Source organism: Macrobrachium nipponense, chromosome 4 (assembly GCF_015104395.2).
Source record: "Macrobrachium nipponense isolate FS-2020 chromosome 4, ASM1510439v2, whole genome shotgun sequence".
Lineage (NCBI taxonomy): Eukaryota > Metazoa > Arthropoda > Malacostraca > Decapoda > Palaemonidae > Macrobrachium > Macrobrachium nipponense.
The window spans coordinates 73,867,536-73,883,490 of NC_061100.1; the positions used below are offsets into that span (position 1 = coordinate 73,867,536).

At 32.5% G+C, this 15,955-nt stretch overlaps 1 protein-coding gene across 1 annotated transcript in view; it reads left to right on the top strand.

The window, feature by feature from the left end:
• The first annotated feature begins 3 nt into the window (after positions 1 to 3).
• Positions 4 to 15,955, top strand: part of LOC135211657 (transmembrane protease serine 9-like) — a 27,649-nt gene continuing 11,697 nt past the window's right edge. The window contains exons 1-12 of the mRNA XM_064244923.1: positions 4 to 133; positions 2,125 to 2,171; positions 2,871 to 3,001; positions 4,320 to 4,441; positions 4,729 to 4,832; positions 7,696 to 7,817; positions 8,391 to 8,465; positions 8,763 to 8,934; positions 10,578 to 10,846; positions 11,946 to 12,085; positions 15,325 to 15,445; positions 15,611 to 15,730. Coding sequence (XP_064100993.1) covers positions 95 to 133; positions 2,125 to 2,171; positions 2,871 to 3,001; positions 4,320 to 4,441; positions 4,729 to 4,832; positions 7,696 to 7,817; positions 8,391 to 8,465; positions 8,763 to 8,934; positions 10,578 to 10,846; positions 11,946 to 12,085; positions 15,325 to 15,445; positions 15,611 to 15,730 — 1,462 coding nt within the window. The 5' untranslated portion in view covers positions 4 to 94. The remainder of the gene's footprint in view (positions 134 to 2,124; positions 2,172 to 2,870; positions 3,002 to 4,319; positions 4,442 to 4,728; positions 4,833 to 7,695; positions 7,818 to 8,390; positions 8,466 to 8,762; positions 8,935 to 10,577; positions 10,847 to 11,945; positions 12,086 to 15,324; positions 15,446 to 15,610; positions 15,731 to 15,955) is intronic.

The window sequence follows — 15,955 nt, forward strand, 5'->3', positions numbered from 1 at the left end:
GCCAGTGGATCTCTCAACTGTAGTCTCAGTTGTCAGTCCACGTCGTCTGGAGATTCCCGCAGAAAGATAACTTGGAAATTCCGCCGAAGCCAAGATGCAATCGGTGAAGCTTTCCATAGGATTAGTCCTCTTGGTACGTATGGCTACATTCTCGGCCTCCGAGCTGACTTTGTATTTCTTCTCGGGTGTTTTAGTGGTGAATATTCGGTAAGTCTTCTCAGTATACTGTATCCGATGAAGACATGAGAAAATTGGTCATAAGGTGAGGTATACAGAAAATGCTTCTGTGAATCTAAAACTCTCATTTATACGTGATTCATGTAAATTGCTTGAATAATATATCGACACACTGTAGACGTTTCACCATTTTCTTAGATAATTTATCAAGGAAATACTTTTGTTCAGAGACCCACATAACATGTGATACACATCCAGTTTGTAACGATATTTTACCTCCAAAGTAGGAGAAATCTAAATTTGGCTACAACACATTTTTTTTATCTCTTACTTAAAATATAATTAGGAACAGACTTTGATTGTCCTCGTTACTGCAAATAACTTTATATATATATATATATATATATATATATATATATATATATATATATATATATATATATATGTATACACACACACACACACACACACACACATATATATATATATATATATATATATATATATATATATATATATATATATATATGTGTGTGTGTGTGTATACATACATATATATATATATATATATATATATATATATATATATATATATATTATATATATGAGTAAATAAGCTTGATTCTAGATATATTCGTGTTGAGTTTTGTTGTGAAACTCTGTTCTTTTTCTAGTGCTAATAAATGGCAAAAACCCTTGTATCATATCTAGAACCCGTTTATTATTTTTCTTGTCTAGAAGAAAGAAACGAAAATCTGAAGCGTTTAAAACGTTCCGGTTTCGGTACAGATTTCACGCTTGATAAATGTCTCTTATTTGATGAAAACATATCTGAATTACCTTGGGAATAATTAAACATAGTTCTCTCTCTCTCTCTCTCTCTCTCTCTCTCTCTCTCTCTCTCTCTCTCTCTCTCTCTCTCTCTCTCTCTCTCTTTATTTTTAGGCGTTTATGTATCTGAAGATGAGTAAAGAGCAATCTTGTAAATTCTTAAAGTTATACAAAGAGCAAATTTCCTCAAACTTCGCGACTAACAACTCTCAATCAGAGTAGTATAGATAAGAGCACTGCAATATTTGTGGTTAATATTCACATTGACTTGAGAATTTTGAATACTTTGCAGCAGTTTATGATGATGGAAAATCTAGATTAATCAAAATGCAAGAACATTAAAATCAAATTCTCGAGAGTGAGAATACCTGTGGAAAATATAGGATAGAAAAATGGTCGTTCTGGGATTACAAAAGGAAGAAAGAAAAAAAAACTTAAATAGTGCCAAATGCAAGTCTACACACACCACAACAGTACACAACACATTCGGTCAATCAAACTCGTATGGCCGCTCACTGAATACTAGAGTTTCTTCCCTTCATTGTAGGACTTCATTGTAGGATGTAAGGACACCAGAATCCAACTCTCGATATAAGGACAACTTATGTAGATAATATAAACAGGAATGTTTCCCATCAGTCCATAAAATATTACGTAATTGTATTTGGTATTTCTGAAAAAATTACAGTTGTGACTCACTAGTCTACGAGTTTTCTCTCAAAGTAACTTGAAGCGAAAATTACTTTTAACTATAATAGCTGAAATACAATTCAATTCCATAATGTAGGGTGATATCTAAAATTAAGATAAAAGAACTCGCCTTAATTAATTTAAGGGAAGGATTAAGTTAATCGTCTTAATTGAAAGGAATAACCTAAAACTAATAAGCCTTAAGTTAATCTTCTTAATGAAGGGAACTTCATGGTATGGGAATAAGCTAAGTACAATATTACTGGACGTTACTTCTAGTATTAATCATAATTTTTGGACTTCTGTATCGTAACTCAAGGGATCCTATGCTATTTTTCAGTTATAGCTGAGCACTTTCTCTTTAAATCATATGCTTATAACTAAAAGAACGTTTCTCATATATCTTAATTTGTGTATGATCGGCAGGGCATTTGGTGTGTCAGCTCTGCTCCGACATCGAATGGAAATGGAACGTAAGTATATAAATATGCACAAATATTTCCTACACCTTTTTACATTGATATACTTAATACTGTATATCTTAATAAGCCGCGTGAAAAGGGCAAGTTTATAGTGAAGGAAAGCCAGAACTAAAAGGAATTAAGAAAAGTTAAGCATGGTATGTAACTAGTCTGGTGGAAGGGGAAAGAAATGTGAGTAGTACTGGGATAGCAAAGAGTAGGAACTTTTCCTATGGACTATGATGAATAGTCAGAAAGGAAGAGATGGAGAGAAAGGAATAATAAAATGAGAGAGAGAGAGAGAGAGAGAGAGAGAGAGAGAGAGAGAGAGAGAGAGAGAGAGAGAGAGAATTATTATCTTTTCATTAGTGGCCAATTGTAGTTTCTAATTGTACGCCGTCTAATGATATTCTAAAATATGTTATTATTCATCAGAATGAATGTCTATAAGACAATGAAAAATATATACGATTACGAGATGTTGATGTGTAGAAAAAGAACATCAATAAAGATTTTCAAGATAAGCAAGGGTAGAATATTAAATTTTCAATAAAGTAATTCAGCGTTAGTTGTAGGTTATTATAAGTGAAGAATGACGATAGAGCTAGATCTTGGTTACGAGGTTTCTTTTGAGGTATGATGACTTTTGTGCTACAGTTTATTTGATCTGTCCCTGATTTTCATGGAAATTGGTTCCATTCCTTTTTTCAGGTGGATCCTTGTACCATCAGGGAGAGGATCGTTTACCATACAACCTAGAAATGAAACGTTCATTCAACCCAGATGGACTGCTATGCCCCGAAACTTCGACGCCTTCATAAACCGACTAGCTAATAAACAAGGTATTGATTAAAACAACTCTGAACTAACAATTGAAGGAACTTAGGGTATGGTATTGATTAAAACAATTCTGAACTAACAATTGAAGGAACTTAGGATATGGTATGCATTTTAACATCACTAAAAATATGGAAAATCATATATTTTAAAATCTCATGTTTCGACAGAATGGGAACCTCTTAAAATAAAAGTAATTCGTTGATGAAAACATGAATTTCACAAGACTCGATGGTAACTGAGTGGAGCAATGTGTCTTCCAGAAAAAAGGACAAAGTACTTCATACAGCTGATGGCATTTATTAATATAAAATGTTGTGTATGACGAGTAAAACTAGTTTCCCTTGTTAAAACACAATATAAAAAATGTTTATGGGTATTTTAAAGCTAGGATTTATCGGTCTTCGATAATCAGTTAAACTAAGAAAAACTGTCACTTGCAACCACAGATCACCTATATATTAAAGGTAATTCTTAACCTTAAATACGTAATTGTTTTGTTTACTCATAATTCAGAATTATCACGCAAGTAATAAAAAAAAGTAATGCTATAGCATCACATCTTGCTTTACGTTTTCCAATCTATTTTGTCTTAAATGATTTGTACTTAATTATCTGACGATAATGTACTTAGCTATTAATTCAAAACTAATTAATAAAACATGAAATACTGATAAATTAGACCTAAAACCTATCGGGAATGCGACTAAGAAATCTGGAATATTATTAGTTACTGGAATTCAGCAATATTGAAGAAATACGGGGAAAAGGGTAAAAAATTTGGATTTACAAAACATTCTTATGTCAAAGATTGTAAAAACTTCATAGAGTTTTGAATTATACTTGCATTAGTTGCTTTTACTTTTGATCCGACTTTAAGTAAATGAAATTTAAAGTATGAGCTTTTGAATTCATAGAATTAATCCAAACCTGAGATATATGGTGAGTTTTTTATCTACATGTATGTTTGCTCCATCTAATAAACAGCCTCTCGTGTAAGGCCTACCCTAATTAGTCGATGAAACTACCATTCACTTAATGGGAGGACAAAGGAAAATACAGAGCTAATATGTTTACTTATAGTTAAGTCGCTTTTGACTTTGAGGCTTACCAAAAAATTCACTTACGTTGTTTCCATATAAATTTATTAGAAATGTATATTCATTTTATAAATAGTTATATGTTCTGTATGGTTTTCAGTGAGAAATGTGCTCATCTATGCTATGAATGTTATTTGCTTGAAATCTATTTACTTGCTTGACCATTATGTGTCGTAACGTCTGCTATTCAGTAAATTCATTATTCTTTTTTTTCCACTCCTAGAAAGAGACGATGGTGTCACTTGCGGCTCTCACAGTCTGAGTCCTGGCCAGACGGTGACGATAAAGTCGGAGAATTTCCCCGGAAGATATCCTCCGAATGAAAGATGCAGGTGGACCTTCCAGGTTTGTTCTTATTCAATATTTTATTCAAAATTAATTTATCATGAATGGTACAAGACACTGCAGCCTTCATTGTAGCTTTTCCAGAGTAACTATGTTTGATAAAGGGCAAAACCTTGCATAAAAGTTTATCTTATGAATTACGCACCTAACGCCATTAAATAAAAAAAAGCTCACAAAGAAACTATTGCCATGTAATTTTGCGGAGTTAACATCTTTAAGGACTGACATGTCAAGTATTATGTTCCTCCAAAGTTCATTCCTTTCAAGAATGGCATTTTATTTTTCAGGGAACCTCCCCAGACTCCAAGCTCACAATATCATGTAGTGTTTTCAGATTAAGGCCTTGTAAGAGGTCATCGGTGGTCATTACAGGAGAAGGACTCAGTAAAAGGTAGGTGGCAAATATTAACATTAATATCAAGATTTAAAGGGTCCACAATAATATAAATTTTGTAAGCTCGTGTAAACTTTATAAAGGCTTTTGAACCCTTCTCTGAAAGGTTGGAAATATTTTGTACAGTTTAACACGAACTTTTAACAATTATATCATTGTGGACCTTTTAGAACATTCTATGAACCATCTTGGTAGAGAGTTTATCCCAACCAATATCATAATTATTATGAGGTATTTTCCGTAATTACAATATTTAGCACTTAGCTAGATATGATTTGCTTGCTTGGAATTCCAATTCTTATATGACATCCCCTGTCGAAAACCGTATGCAAAATATAATCTACATAGCAGTAACTAATATAGGTGAGTGAGAAATATAATCTACATAATAGTAACTAATATGGCAGAGTGAGATTTTGTACACCTCTTAACAAAGATACTCTTGACTGGTTTTTAATCTTAATTTTAAATATTGCTCCTTATATAACCCATCAGTTGAAATTTTGACATATGATAAATGGATTACGCATCAGTCTAAAATCTAAGTAAAGATCAAGCTTCTCTTGAACCTTGCTTCATCTGTCAGGAATGCTTATGGAGGAAAACCAGTTTTACTTACAACACAGAGCATTGGTTTATCATTATATCATGTACATAAAGTACTTGCTAATTTGACTATATGGTGAAGTTGCTCGCTTTAGCCTGCCAAAGGACTTCTCATTTTCTTTTAAGGATTTATTCTCCCACCAATAAAATATTTCAGAGATACTTTCATTGTCGTACCATGTTTCAATCTGTATTGTACTACAAATCTGATTGCAAAGAATTGGTCACAATTGTTTGCAAGAACTAGCCTTCGCCATATACTTTATTTTCTTTATTAATCTGGACTGATGTCTAGATATTCTTAAATCTTATGAAGTAAGTGTTCTATATCTTTTGGTGTTTGCTTGATAAATACAGCATCATCGGCATGTTTCATAAGTATCGTATTTCTATCGTTAGAACAGTGAATACCTCTTCCACCATCAACCTACTTTTTCATAATAAAATCCAGGAGAATGTCAAATACGACAGGGGAAACTCCACTCTTATGTGGTTTTATCCATTATTTAATACAGATTTCTCAACAAGACCACATTACGTATCATATTGGAATAATCTTAACCTGTGTTACATATTTAATGAAAATGCTTTATAGTGCCAACTTCTCTTCCTTTTAGCTCCTAATATTTCTTATGTTATTTTTTCTTCGCGAAAAAATAACATAATCAACATTGTTCATATTACACACAATATGTCCAAGTTTATTTTGGATGTCAGTTTACTTGATAATAGTACATCTAACTGGCAAGTTTAATTATAGCAAAAAAAAAGGAGATTCTTTTGTATATTCTTGAAGGCCTTCAGTGACCAACACATCCTTCATTCTTTTCTTGTTCGTATGAGGTGTTTGCATTCATATCATCTAAAGATAATCTCATATGATTTTTACTGTTTCATCTTTAGTATTTTGTAGTCCTATAAACAGTATTTTTTGTGTGCAGAGATTTCTTTCGTTATTGCATAAAAGAATTGTAATATTCATCTTGTATACATGTTTGATCTCGCTTATTTCTCTCCGATTACTTTGTGCTTTTCCAGTACTTGGCCTTAAATTTCGACTGCTCTTATTGTAGAAATATATGTATTACCCATGTCTACATAGTCTCTCTTTTTCAATGATTCACAAACTTCCATGATGCCTTCCCATATTTGTTTAATTCATTGTCTACCTGTTCAATTTTATCATTTTGTCTGAAAGCACTTTCGTTCCGGTTTCCTGTTTCAGTTTTACTGTGATAAAAAATTGTGAGATTTTTATTACCACCACATGCTTAGAACTAAAGGTATCTATGAATTGTACCTTTCCATTAACTTGTGAGATTTCATGAAGGATCCACTGAGTAAAGGCATGATCTGTTTGACAAATTTTGTGTACGAGATTACCTAAGTCCATCATATTTTAGCGAATATTTATCCTGTTTTTACAGGGTGAATTCCAATTATTGAGGTTTTCATAATTAACAGTGTCATTCTTCATGTCAACTGTCTGTGACCTATGTATCTCTGTTTGTTTATACACATGCTTATTCCATATAGCTTGACCAGAGTAAAAGATTCCGGACCCTGACTTATTTTACATGTCAAAATATAAAATCATTTGGTGAATGCACCTACCGCAGGTTGATTTTTTTTTATTTGTCAATTACTGAGGTTATTTGCACGTTCTTCCCTACCGCGTTCACAGAATTATCATTGAAGCAATTTTTTTACTTTCTTTATTTTTGTGAACGATGAAAAATTCTTTTCCTAGTCTAATGAAGAAAATAAGCTTTTGGTGGTAAACAAATAAGATGGTACTTTACATATAAAGTTAAAATATATAATAATATATATTATATTATATAATAATAACATTATAATTATTTTTATGATTATTTTCTATAGTTTTAACATATATTATTTATATATAACATATATATTTTATATGTTATATATATATATACATATATATATATATACATATATATATATATATAAAAATATAATTTATATTTAATTTTATATATTATTATATTAATATTATATATATAATAATAATATATTTATTATATATATACAGTTTGTACTATGATAGTTGAAAGAGTCTACCTAGTGAGTCAATTTCGTCTTGAAATAAGAATATGTATTATTGTAAACAATGGTAAATACTCTCTCTAATGGTGGAAATACGTTTTTCGTGATAAAGAATGAAAGAGCTTTAACCTTTGTTACAATATGGGCAGACTATGACACTAACAACTCTCATTAAACACAGATACTGCAGAAACAAGGATGGACTCACAGAAACAAGCGACGGTAACAACATGGACGTATACTTCAGATCTAGTGCAAGTACAAGGACAAAGAAAGGTTTCACCTGCAGGGTTTCTGCTTCAGGTAAATATAACAAAAGGTTTTTGGCTTTCTATTCGAAGATGAACTTTAACCTTTTGTTCTGCAAAACCTGTTCTTATTTTGTGATTGGCCATGTTACTAATTGAAGATCATTCTATTAAGAATCATATCTTTGTATTTCTTTATTAAAATAAATACAATTTTAAATTCTAAAACTCATCTATTTTCTCTACTTTTTTGCTGCAATTTCTTATATCGAACAACTGGAACTTTTTAATAAATTAAATTGTGCTGAATTTCGAAAGTCATCATAAATCAAAGGAATCTTTGTTAATATTATTATTACAGAGCAACCCAAATCTGAGTTTTGCTATTCTAGCACCTACAGCTTACAAAAGGGCTGATACACGAAAGCAACAGAAATAATGTGTTATTTTATTAAACTTCGAGTTTCTCAAAACTTATGAGCCTATAATGCATAAATAACTGTCATTTAGGCTAAGAACAAACAGGTATTGGCAAATGTGTTGTTTTTGTGAATATTTATTTGTGCATGCAAAAATAAAATAGAATAATATGAATATAAACTGAAAATAATTTTCTTCATTTCCAAAGTGCCACCAACTACAACGGTTCCTACTTCCCCCGAAATCTCTTCAACAACAACTCAATCTTCAGAGAAAACCTGCCGTGAGTGTGAAGTTTTAGTTCTTTATGTTAAAACGAGACGGAAGTCTCCCACTGGTTTTTTACCAATAGAATTTGAGATGGTTGTTGTACATACGCCAGTTCATAGGTAACATAATTTTCAATGTAAGTCGAGTTGGGATTCGTGTGAGGGGATACTGAAGTCTCTCTGAAAACGATATAGTTATATAACGACATATCAGTGCAACTACATATCCTTGAAGCAAGAAATTGACCATTTTTCATTTAATGCTTTATTACGAATTGCATTGTTTCTTTTATTTCATTTTGTACCAATAGAATCATGTGGCACTGTGAACCGAGTGACCCGCATCGTTGGAGGAATCGAGACCGAGGTCAATGAGTACCCCTGGCAAGTGGCCCTTGTCTATGCTGGATCCAGCAGCGTCTTCTGCGGAGGTTCTCTGCTCAACGACGAACTTGTTGTGACGGCAGCGCACTGCATCAAAGCGTAAGAAACTACCATCATTAGAACTTTCGAATATTTATGAAAATGCCATTCCTTAAGAAATGGTTATTGGCTTTTCAAAATAAAGTTATACGTGTCAAATGCATCATTCTCCAAATTAGTTGAAAAGAGTGATTCTTCCCATGACTTAAAACGGGTGCCTTATATCCTACGCATAAAACATTCAAATTCCTTCAGAGTTGTTTCACCCTTCCATTAATTTGGATATATGAGTTCAAATTGAATCCAGGTACTTTTAAATGGGAAAGGAAATCATTAAGTAATATTTCAAACTGTCTTTTTCCCTTTAGTAAGAGAAATATTTCCAATAGCTCTCTTGCAAAGTGAAATTAAATATAGATATACTACTTGAAAAAAATATCTAAATTTCAGTCTAGGTATCATCAAGATAGGCCTTAATGTGCCTTATAAGATCTCTTTGTGCACTTCTCAAATCATGAAGAGTGTTCAAATACCCTCCTTAACACAACATTTGGAGAGGTGGCACCTTCTAAAGTATAAAGTGCAACGTCGTCGTTACTAGTCTTACTGAGACTATAGAGTGATCAGAATGTCCTTGGTTGGTTAGTTCTGACGCAGCATTGCTTCAGTCTGTTTAAACGTATTCTATACGGATAATGAATAGTCTGGTTTCATTTTCACAAATAAATACCACATTTAGAAGAGAAACAAATTCTGTTAGTCTCATTCGTCATAATAGAATGTCTTCACATTCAATCAAAGACATATTGGAATTATGTTATACAATATATATCAGGAATATTCACAACAATTCGAGTAATTATTATACTTATTTCTTTTCTATTTTTTAAGCATGTATTCCAAAATCAATGAAACCTCTGAAGGGAATTTTTGAGTCAAAATTTACTTGACTCATAAAATTTTGCAGATGATTTAATAGACGATAACATAATTCTCTCTCTCTCTCTCTCCTCTCTCTCTCTCTCTCTCTCTCTCTCTCTCTCTCCTCTCCTCATCCTCTTCTCTCTCTTCTCCTCTCTCTTTTTTTTCTATTTTAATTTGCTACAGAAAAATCTTACCTTTGTAACAAATACCACAAGAGAAATATTGGTATAATTCGATGAGAAGTATCAGTGCTATGCCGTAAATTTGATGAATGTAATTTATTGAAAAAGAAGAAAAATGAGAAAGGTATAAAAGTTTATGTATAAGACTGACGGCGTGAATGATAATAATGAAAAATAATATATGGTTTTTAGTTTTATAGTCGAGTATTGTTTAGATGATTTGGCTAACTCCTTCAGTTACATTCATTTTAAAGATTAAGAATCGTAATCATCTGCTTAAGAAATCACATTATTATATATTAATGCACACACAAATATAAATATAAAAATCCCTAAAGTCTCACAACTAAGGTAGCGTTAATCCTCCAATGAGATTTTGTTATTTATTTATTTTAGTGAACTTGTATTTGGAAAAATACTTTTGAATCCCTAACATTCAAGAAAAAATCAAGGTAGACCTTGCGAATAATCACAAGACACGGTTTCTAAATTAGCTTACTAATGAAAGATTCATTTCCTTTCTGTAAATCTATACTAATCTGTTTCTAAGTTATAAAAAAATCGCATGTGACTCATGATTGTTTTTTCACTCACCAGGATGATAGATTACGACATAGAGACAGAGGTTCTTCTGGGCGCTCACGACTTGAATAATCCAACAGCAATTCAACAGAGAATTGGCGTAGCTTACAGCGGTTATCACTCCAGTTATGACGAATCCACATTGGATCATGACATTGGGATTATTTTGCTTTCTTCCCCTGCAACTCTTAGCGATCGCGTGAAGCCCGTTTGCTTTCCAGATGCCTCCAAAGACTACAGTGGTTACCAGGCAATAACCTCAGGCTGGGGAACACTTAGTGAAGGTACTGAAACCTCTCTTGTCTTTTCTATATGTATATCGTTTAAGATCTACCTTCATTCTTCCTTGTTCCTTTCCTTCTTTTCCAACTTTTGCTGCTTTTAAGTTTTACTATTACTTTTACTTCACCTTTCAAACTAAATCTTCCTCCTTTCCTATTAGAGTTTTTTTTCACTAGTTTTCCTCTCTTCAATTTCGTTTTTCAACTGTATTTATTTTGCAGCCATAAATGTTCCCTTATTGTATTCTTTGTCTCTCTTCTCGTCCCTGTCCTCTATTATTTCTCGTTTACTTTCCTTAAATACTTTCCCAATCGAACTTCTTTCTTTCATTAAAGCGATCTTTTTTCCGCCATCGAATTTTTTCTTTTTTTTATACATATATTTTGTGATATTTTGTCTTGTATCTGAATTATTTTAACTTGAATTTCTCAGAATACACAAGACCAACAATAGTAACTACTATTTAAACACATTATTCTCAATTTATGTAAATAGGAAAATATTTCGGTATCATAGCCTTGAAAAAGAAATTAAATGATTTTATATGATTTTTGTTATACTAAAAAGAACTGTAAATCAATTCACTGCCTGTCTTTTAAATTTCTTAAGACTATTTCTAGAGAGTCTGTGATTTACAAAGATAAGGAACTCCTCTGCAAATGTTTGGTATTAAATAGTTGGATTTCATGAATGAAATAAGATCTCTCTCTCTCTCTCTCTCTCTCTCTCTCTCTCTCTCTCTCTCTCTCTCTCTCTCTCTCGTTATATGTCTATGTTTCATTTGTGCATAATCAACAACTTTATTAGGAGAGTAAAAATGTAAAAATGATAAAGGAAAAATGTAAAAGTAGAATGAAGAATATTTGTTCTTCATATGTATATATTGGTAAAAGGAAATCAGAATAAAAATCCTGTAGATCTGATATCCTTATATTTTAATGTAAAAGAAAAGAAAATAACTATTCTTGTTATCAGAATTATATCTTCACTTGGAATGAGAGTAAATTACATATGAAACTTCATTCAATTTCCTCAAACACTAATAGAATTAATAACGAAACCATAATTACACCTAATAGTATTATTACATATCCCAATCAGGTGGTTCTCAACCAAATATCCTCAATGAAGTGGATGTCCCAATTGTAACCAATGAAGCCTGTAATGCAAACTATGATGGTGAGATAACCAGCAACATGATTTGTGCTGGGTATCCTGAGGGGGGCAAGGACGCCTGCCAGGTGAGTTTTATCATTGCTCATTCTTCCCACATTCTTTGATCATTGTTTGTATTACGAACTCAGTATTCATTTGCAATACAATAGAGTATACACGCAAGTACTAAAATTTTTACTCTCTTGACATTTTCTACCCCTGCCTCCTACATCATACACCGATTGGTTTACTACCTCCAATACATTATCACTTTATTTTCATTCATTCACGGTAGAAACAAAGTTTCCATTAATAGATTTTAAAACTACGTTCCGTCAATATTTTCAAATTTGGTCTTCACAAGTCGTCTTCCCCTATCTTTTACTCAAGCACACTCTATGACTTTACTTATTCACCAACTCCAGAGCTTGCCTCCTCCATTATCCTGCCACCAACTTTTATATTGTAATAATTTACCTTCATCACTTTGATCCAACTTACATTAACCATTCAAGCATCTCCTCTTATGGAGCATATGGAACTTTGAGGTTCACTCATTAGTATTAGTTAACGATCGTCAATATTATTTCATTTTTAAATCATACATTGCGCTGTGCATCCATTATCATTTTTTTTTTAATCTGGTGTCTTCTCACCGATTTCTTATATATTTCTACATATAATTCTAAATATATTCGTAAGACAATATACAAAATTGTCTTAGACCCTCTTTTATACCAAGTTAATTGCTATCCCTTTTTATATTTAATGTGATCTCCACTTTCATCATAAGACCAAAATTAGCCACTCCCAACAAACTCCCCAATTTGTTGGCATTCATTGTGTTTTTGTGTAATATTCGCTGCGACATAAATTATTTTGCCGCAATTATTTTGTATTTCATATGAGTAATGAATTGAGCGCATAATCATTTGAAATCGATTTATAACAGCAAGTTAGAGCAAAGCAAAGTCATTACTAGTAATCTCCCGTAAAATAGAAGGCAGTTTATCGTAAATCATTCATTTTTTCTCCATTTTTCTTTACAGTAGTGTTTATTCATGCAATTCCACCCTTACTTGTACCATTAAAATCTTCAGCAGATGGAGATTCTGGTTATCCTCGGGTTTCTTCTGACCCTTTTCACCTTATTTTTCTCCTTATTTTTATATTACTCTTTTTTCTTTATTTAACTGCTTTTAACAAATTTGGTTTTTCTCCATAAAATGTTCTTTTTTCTTTCGATTTTCTTGCGTGTTGGCATCCTCTATGTTTATTTTTTCCCAATAAATATTTTACTGAACTATTTATTTAATAAATGAAGCTATGTAGAAAATTCAGTTACTACTGATGAAATGTCCTGAATATTTTCTTGACTAAAATGGAAAAATCTAGCACAGTTATTTGCATTATTAAAGCTTTTTGGTAATTGCAAAGTCCTTTAGGTAACATCAAATCTGTATCCAGCATTGGATGAGAAATGATCTAGTTCAATAAATGCATATTTGATAAACAAAGCCACTGCAATTTAAAATGGATAAATATCTACATTTATCATAGTTCTATGGTTACTGAAAAATAAACTTGTATTATATTTATAAATACTGTAGATACAAATAGTGTAGAAAAAGAGGAACAATCTTATTCATGGTGAGATCAGTCCTCCAAGGACATATAGTTGTATTGGATAAACAATAAGTGACAGTTTCCAAGAATATCCGGCTGCATATAGAAATTTGGTCTAAGAGAACTTAATGGAGTGTCGGCTCGTCAGTAGGCACTGTGGAAGGGCAGCAACCCCTATAGATTTCATATATATGCACAAAATTATGAACAGATACAGGAATATGAGAAGTTAAGTATAGATTATCAACAATCCTTGGAAAATTATTATCATTCTTTTGTTTTTGTAAATTAAAAAGCTAATGAATTGAAACTATGTGAAACTGCGGTGCTCAGAAGTTCTAATTTTGATAGCAGGATGATAATGTGGTGGACAGCCTGCGCATAGAGGGGAAGGGAGCATTGCCCTCTCGAGCAGTGTTAGTCTAGCTGTTGGAGGGAGAAGGTGTGTTTTGAAATGGTTTTGAAATTCGTCAAGGCTTAATAATCAATATCTACTATTAGTTATAGCGATCAAATTAGTGACGATACTAATGATATGTAATGCAGAATAATCAACTCAGTGGCGAGTTGTAGTAAATGGGAAAAAATGATAACCACATTAATGTCAATGAGTAAAATTCAAAATAGTAGCTTTAGGTAGCGGTTTTGCAGCCTTCCTTAGCAGGAGTGGGGAGAGAGAGAGAGAGAGAGAGAGGATAGATGACGAGAGAGAGAGAGAGAGAGAGAGAGAGTATGTGTGTGTATATGCAGTTAATGACAAGGAATAAAAAAAAACGTAATAAATAGCACCCCTATGAATGATAGCCACGAGCCGCCACTGGGCTTAAGGAAAGACACCACAACAAATGCGTGGTGGATTGTGGTTTTTTAAGAGTCTGACTAAAAAATCAATATGCAGCACCCAAAGCCGGAAAACACTGAGGTAGGCTAATTTAAGAGAGAGAGAGAGAGAGAGAGAGAGAGAGAGAGAGAGTGTATATGTGTGTCTATATGCTATTAATGACAGAATTAAAAAAAATGTAGTAAATAGCACCCCTATTGCAACCTCTTGTGGAGCCTCTTTTACAAGACAATCGTAAATTTTACCAAGCTGTACATATTTATTCTAATAATATTTTCATTTATTTTGTATAATTATAATTAAACTCACGCAATATCATAACAGATAAAACAAGTATCAAATTCTGAGTATCTATGTGGTGAATTATTTACGTAAATTTACTGAGTCCAAGATGCGGGAACTTTTGTGTATTATACATGTTTTTTCTCATTAGTTTTTTGCAATTTTAACTGACATACTATCATAGAAGATAGGACATAAAACCAACAGCAACCCCTGGGTATATCTATGAGTAAATATGTAGAACAACATCATGTGTGAAAGAGAGAGAGAGACACACACACATGGTCCCCTTGAAGTCAAGTACACAACTGATCATGAGACGCCAAGAATCGGCAAGCTGAGCCAGTCTAAAACTCGCCATTAGTAAATATATGGGCTACTGAAGTAATGGAACCTCTCTCCAAATCGATGACGCATAATATTCATGCTCACTAATCGCCAGGAGGTACTCCGTCACTACTCGACGCCTGTAATTGTTACTCATATGAGGGGGACCCGTTCATTAAGGGTTAACTAATATGTATTTTTTATACAAGTAAAATTATATGAAAATAACAATTATTTTCTTCTTTCCAGGGAGATTCTGGAGGACCTCTAGTGGTGGAAGACAATGGCAAATGGGTCTTGGTTGGTATTACTTCATGGGGTTATGGATGTGCCAGACCCGATTACCCAGGAGTTTATGCCAGAGTTACTGGTAAGGTGCTTTTAAATAATAAATTTGAATTTGTACATCTGATTGCTGAAGGAAAAAAAGAGTATAGCTCGTGAAGGCAGTTTCATAGATAACAATTATGAGATTTGTATGTAAGAATCATTTCGTGGATAAAATACCCAACTAACACGTAGAATTTTTTGACAGAGTACATCGATGCCCTAATGGGAGTTATGGAAAGTTATGGTTCAAATGATTTTTGTGATAGTACAACAGCTGCCACAACTCCTGCTACCCCTCCCGCTACCCCTCCTACCGGCAGCTGCAGTAAGCATATGTAAAGTTTAGTGTTAAAAAACGATAAGATCAAATAGCTCTATCAGAAGTAAGAATATTCTCAGCTTATTTTCTCTTAAATGAAAAATTATATTGTCACGTTCTTTTAGTCATAAAAAAACGAATATAAAAAAATATCAAAATAGGAATAAGAAAAAATAATAGCATTGCGAATAACATATTCTACTTGTTTAATAGACACATGACGAAGGTTTT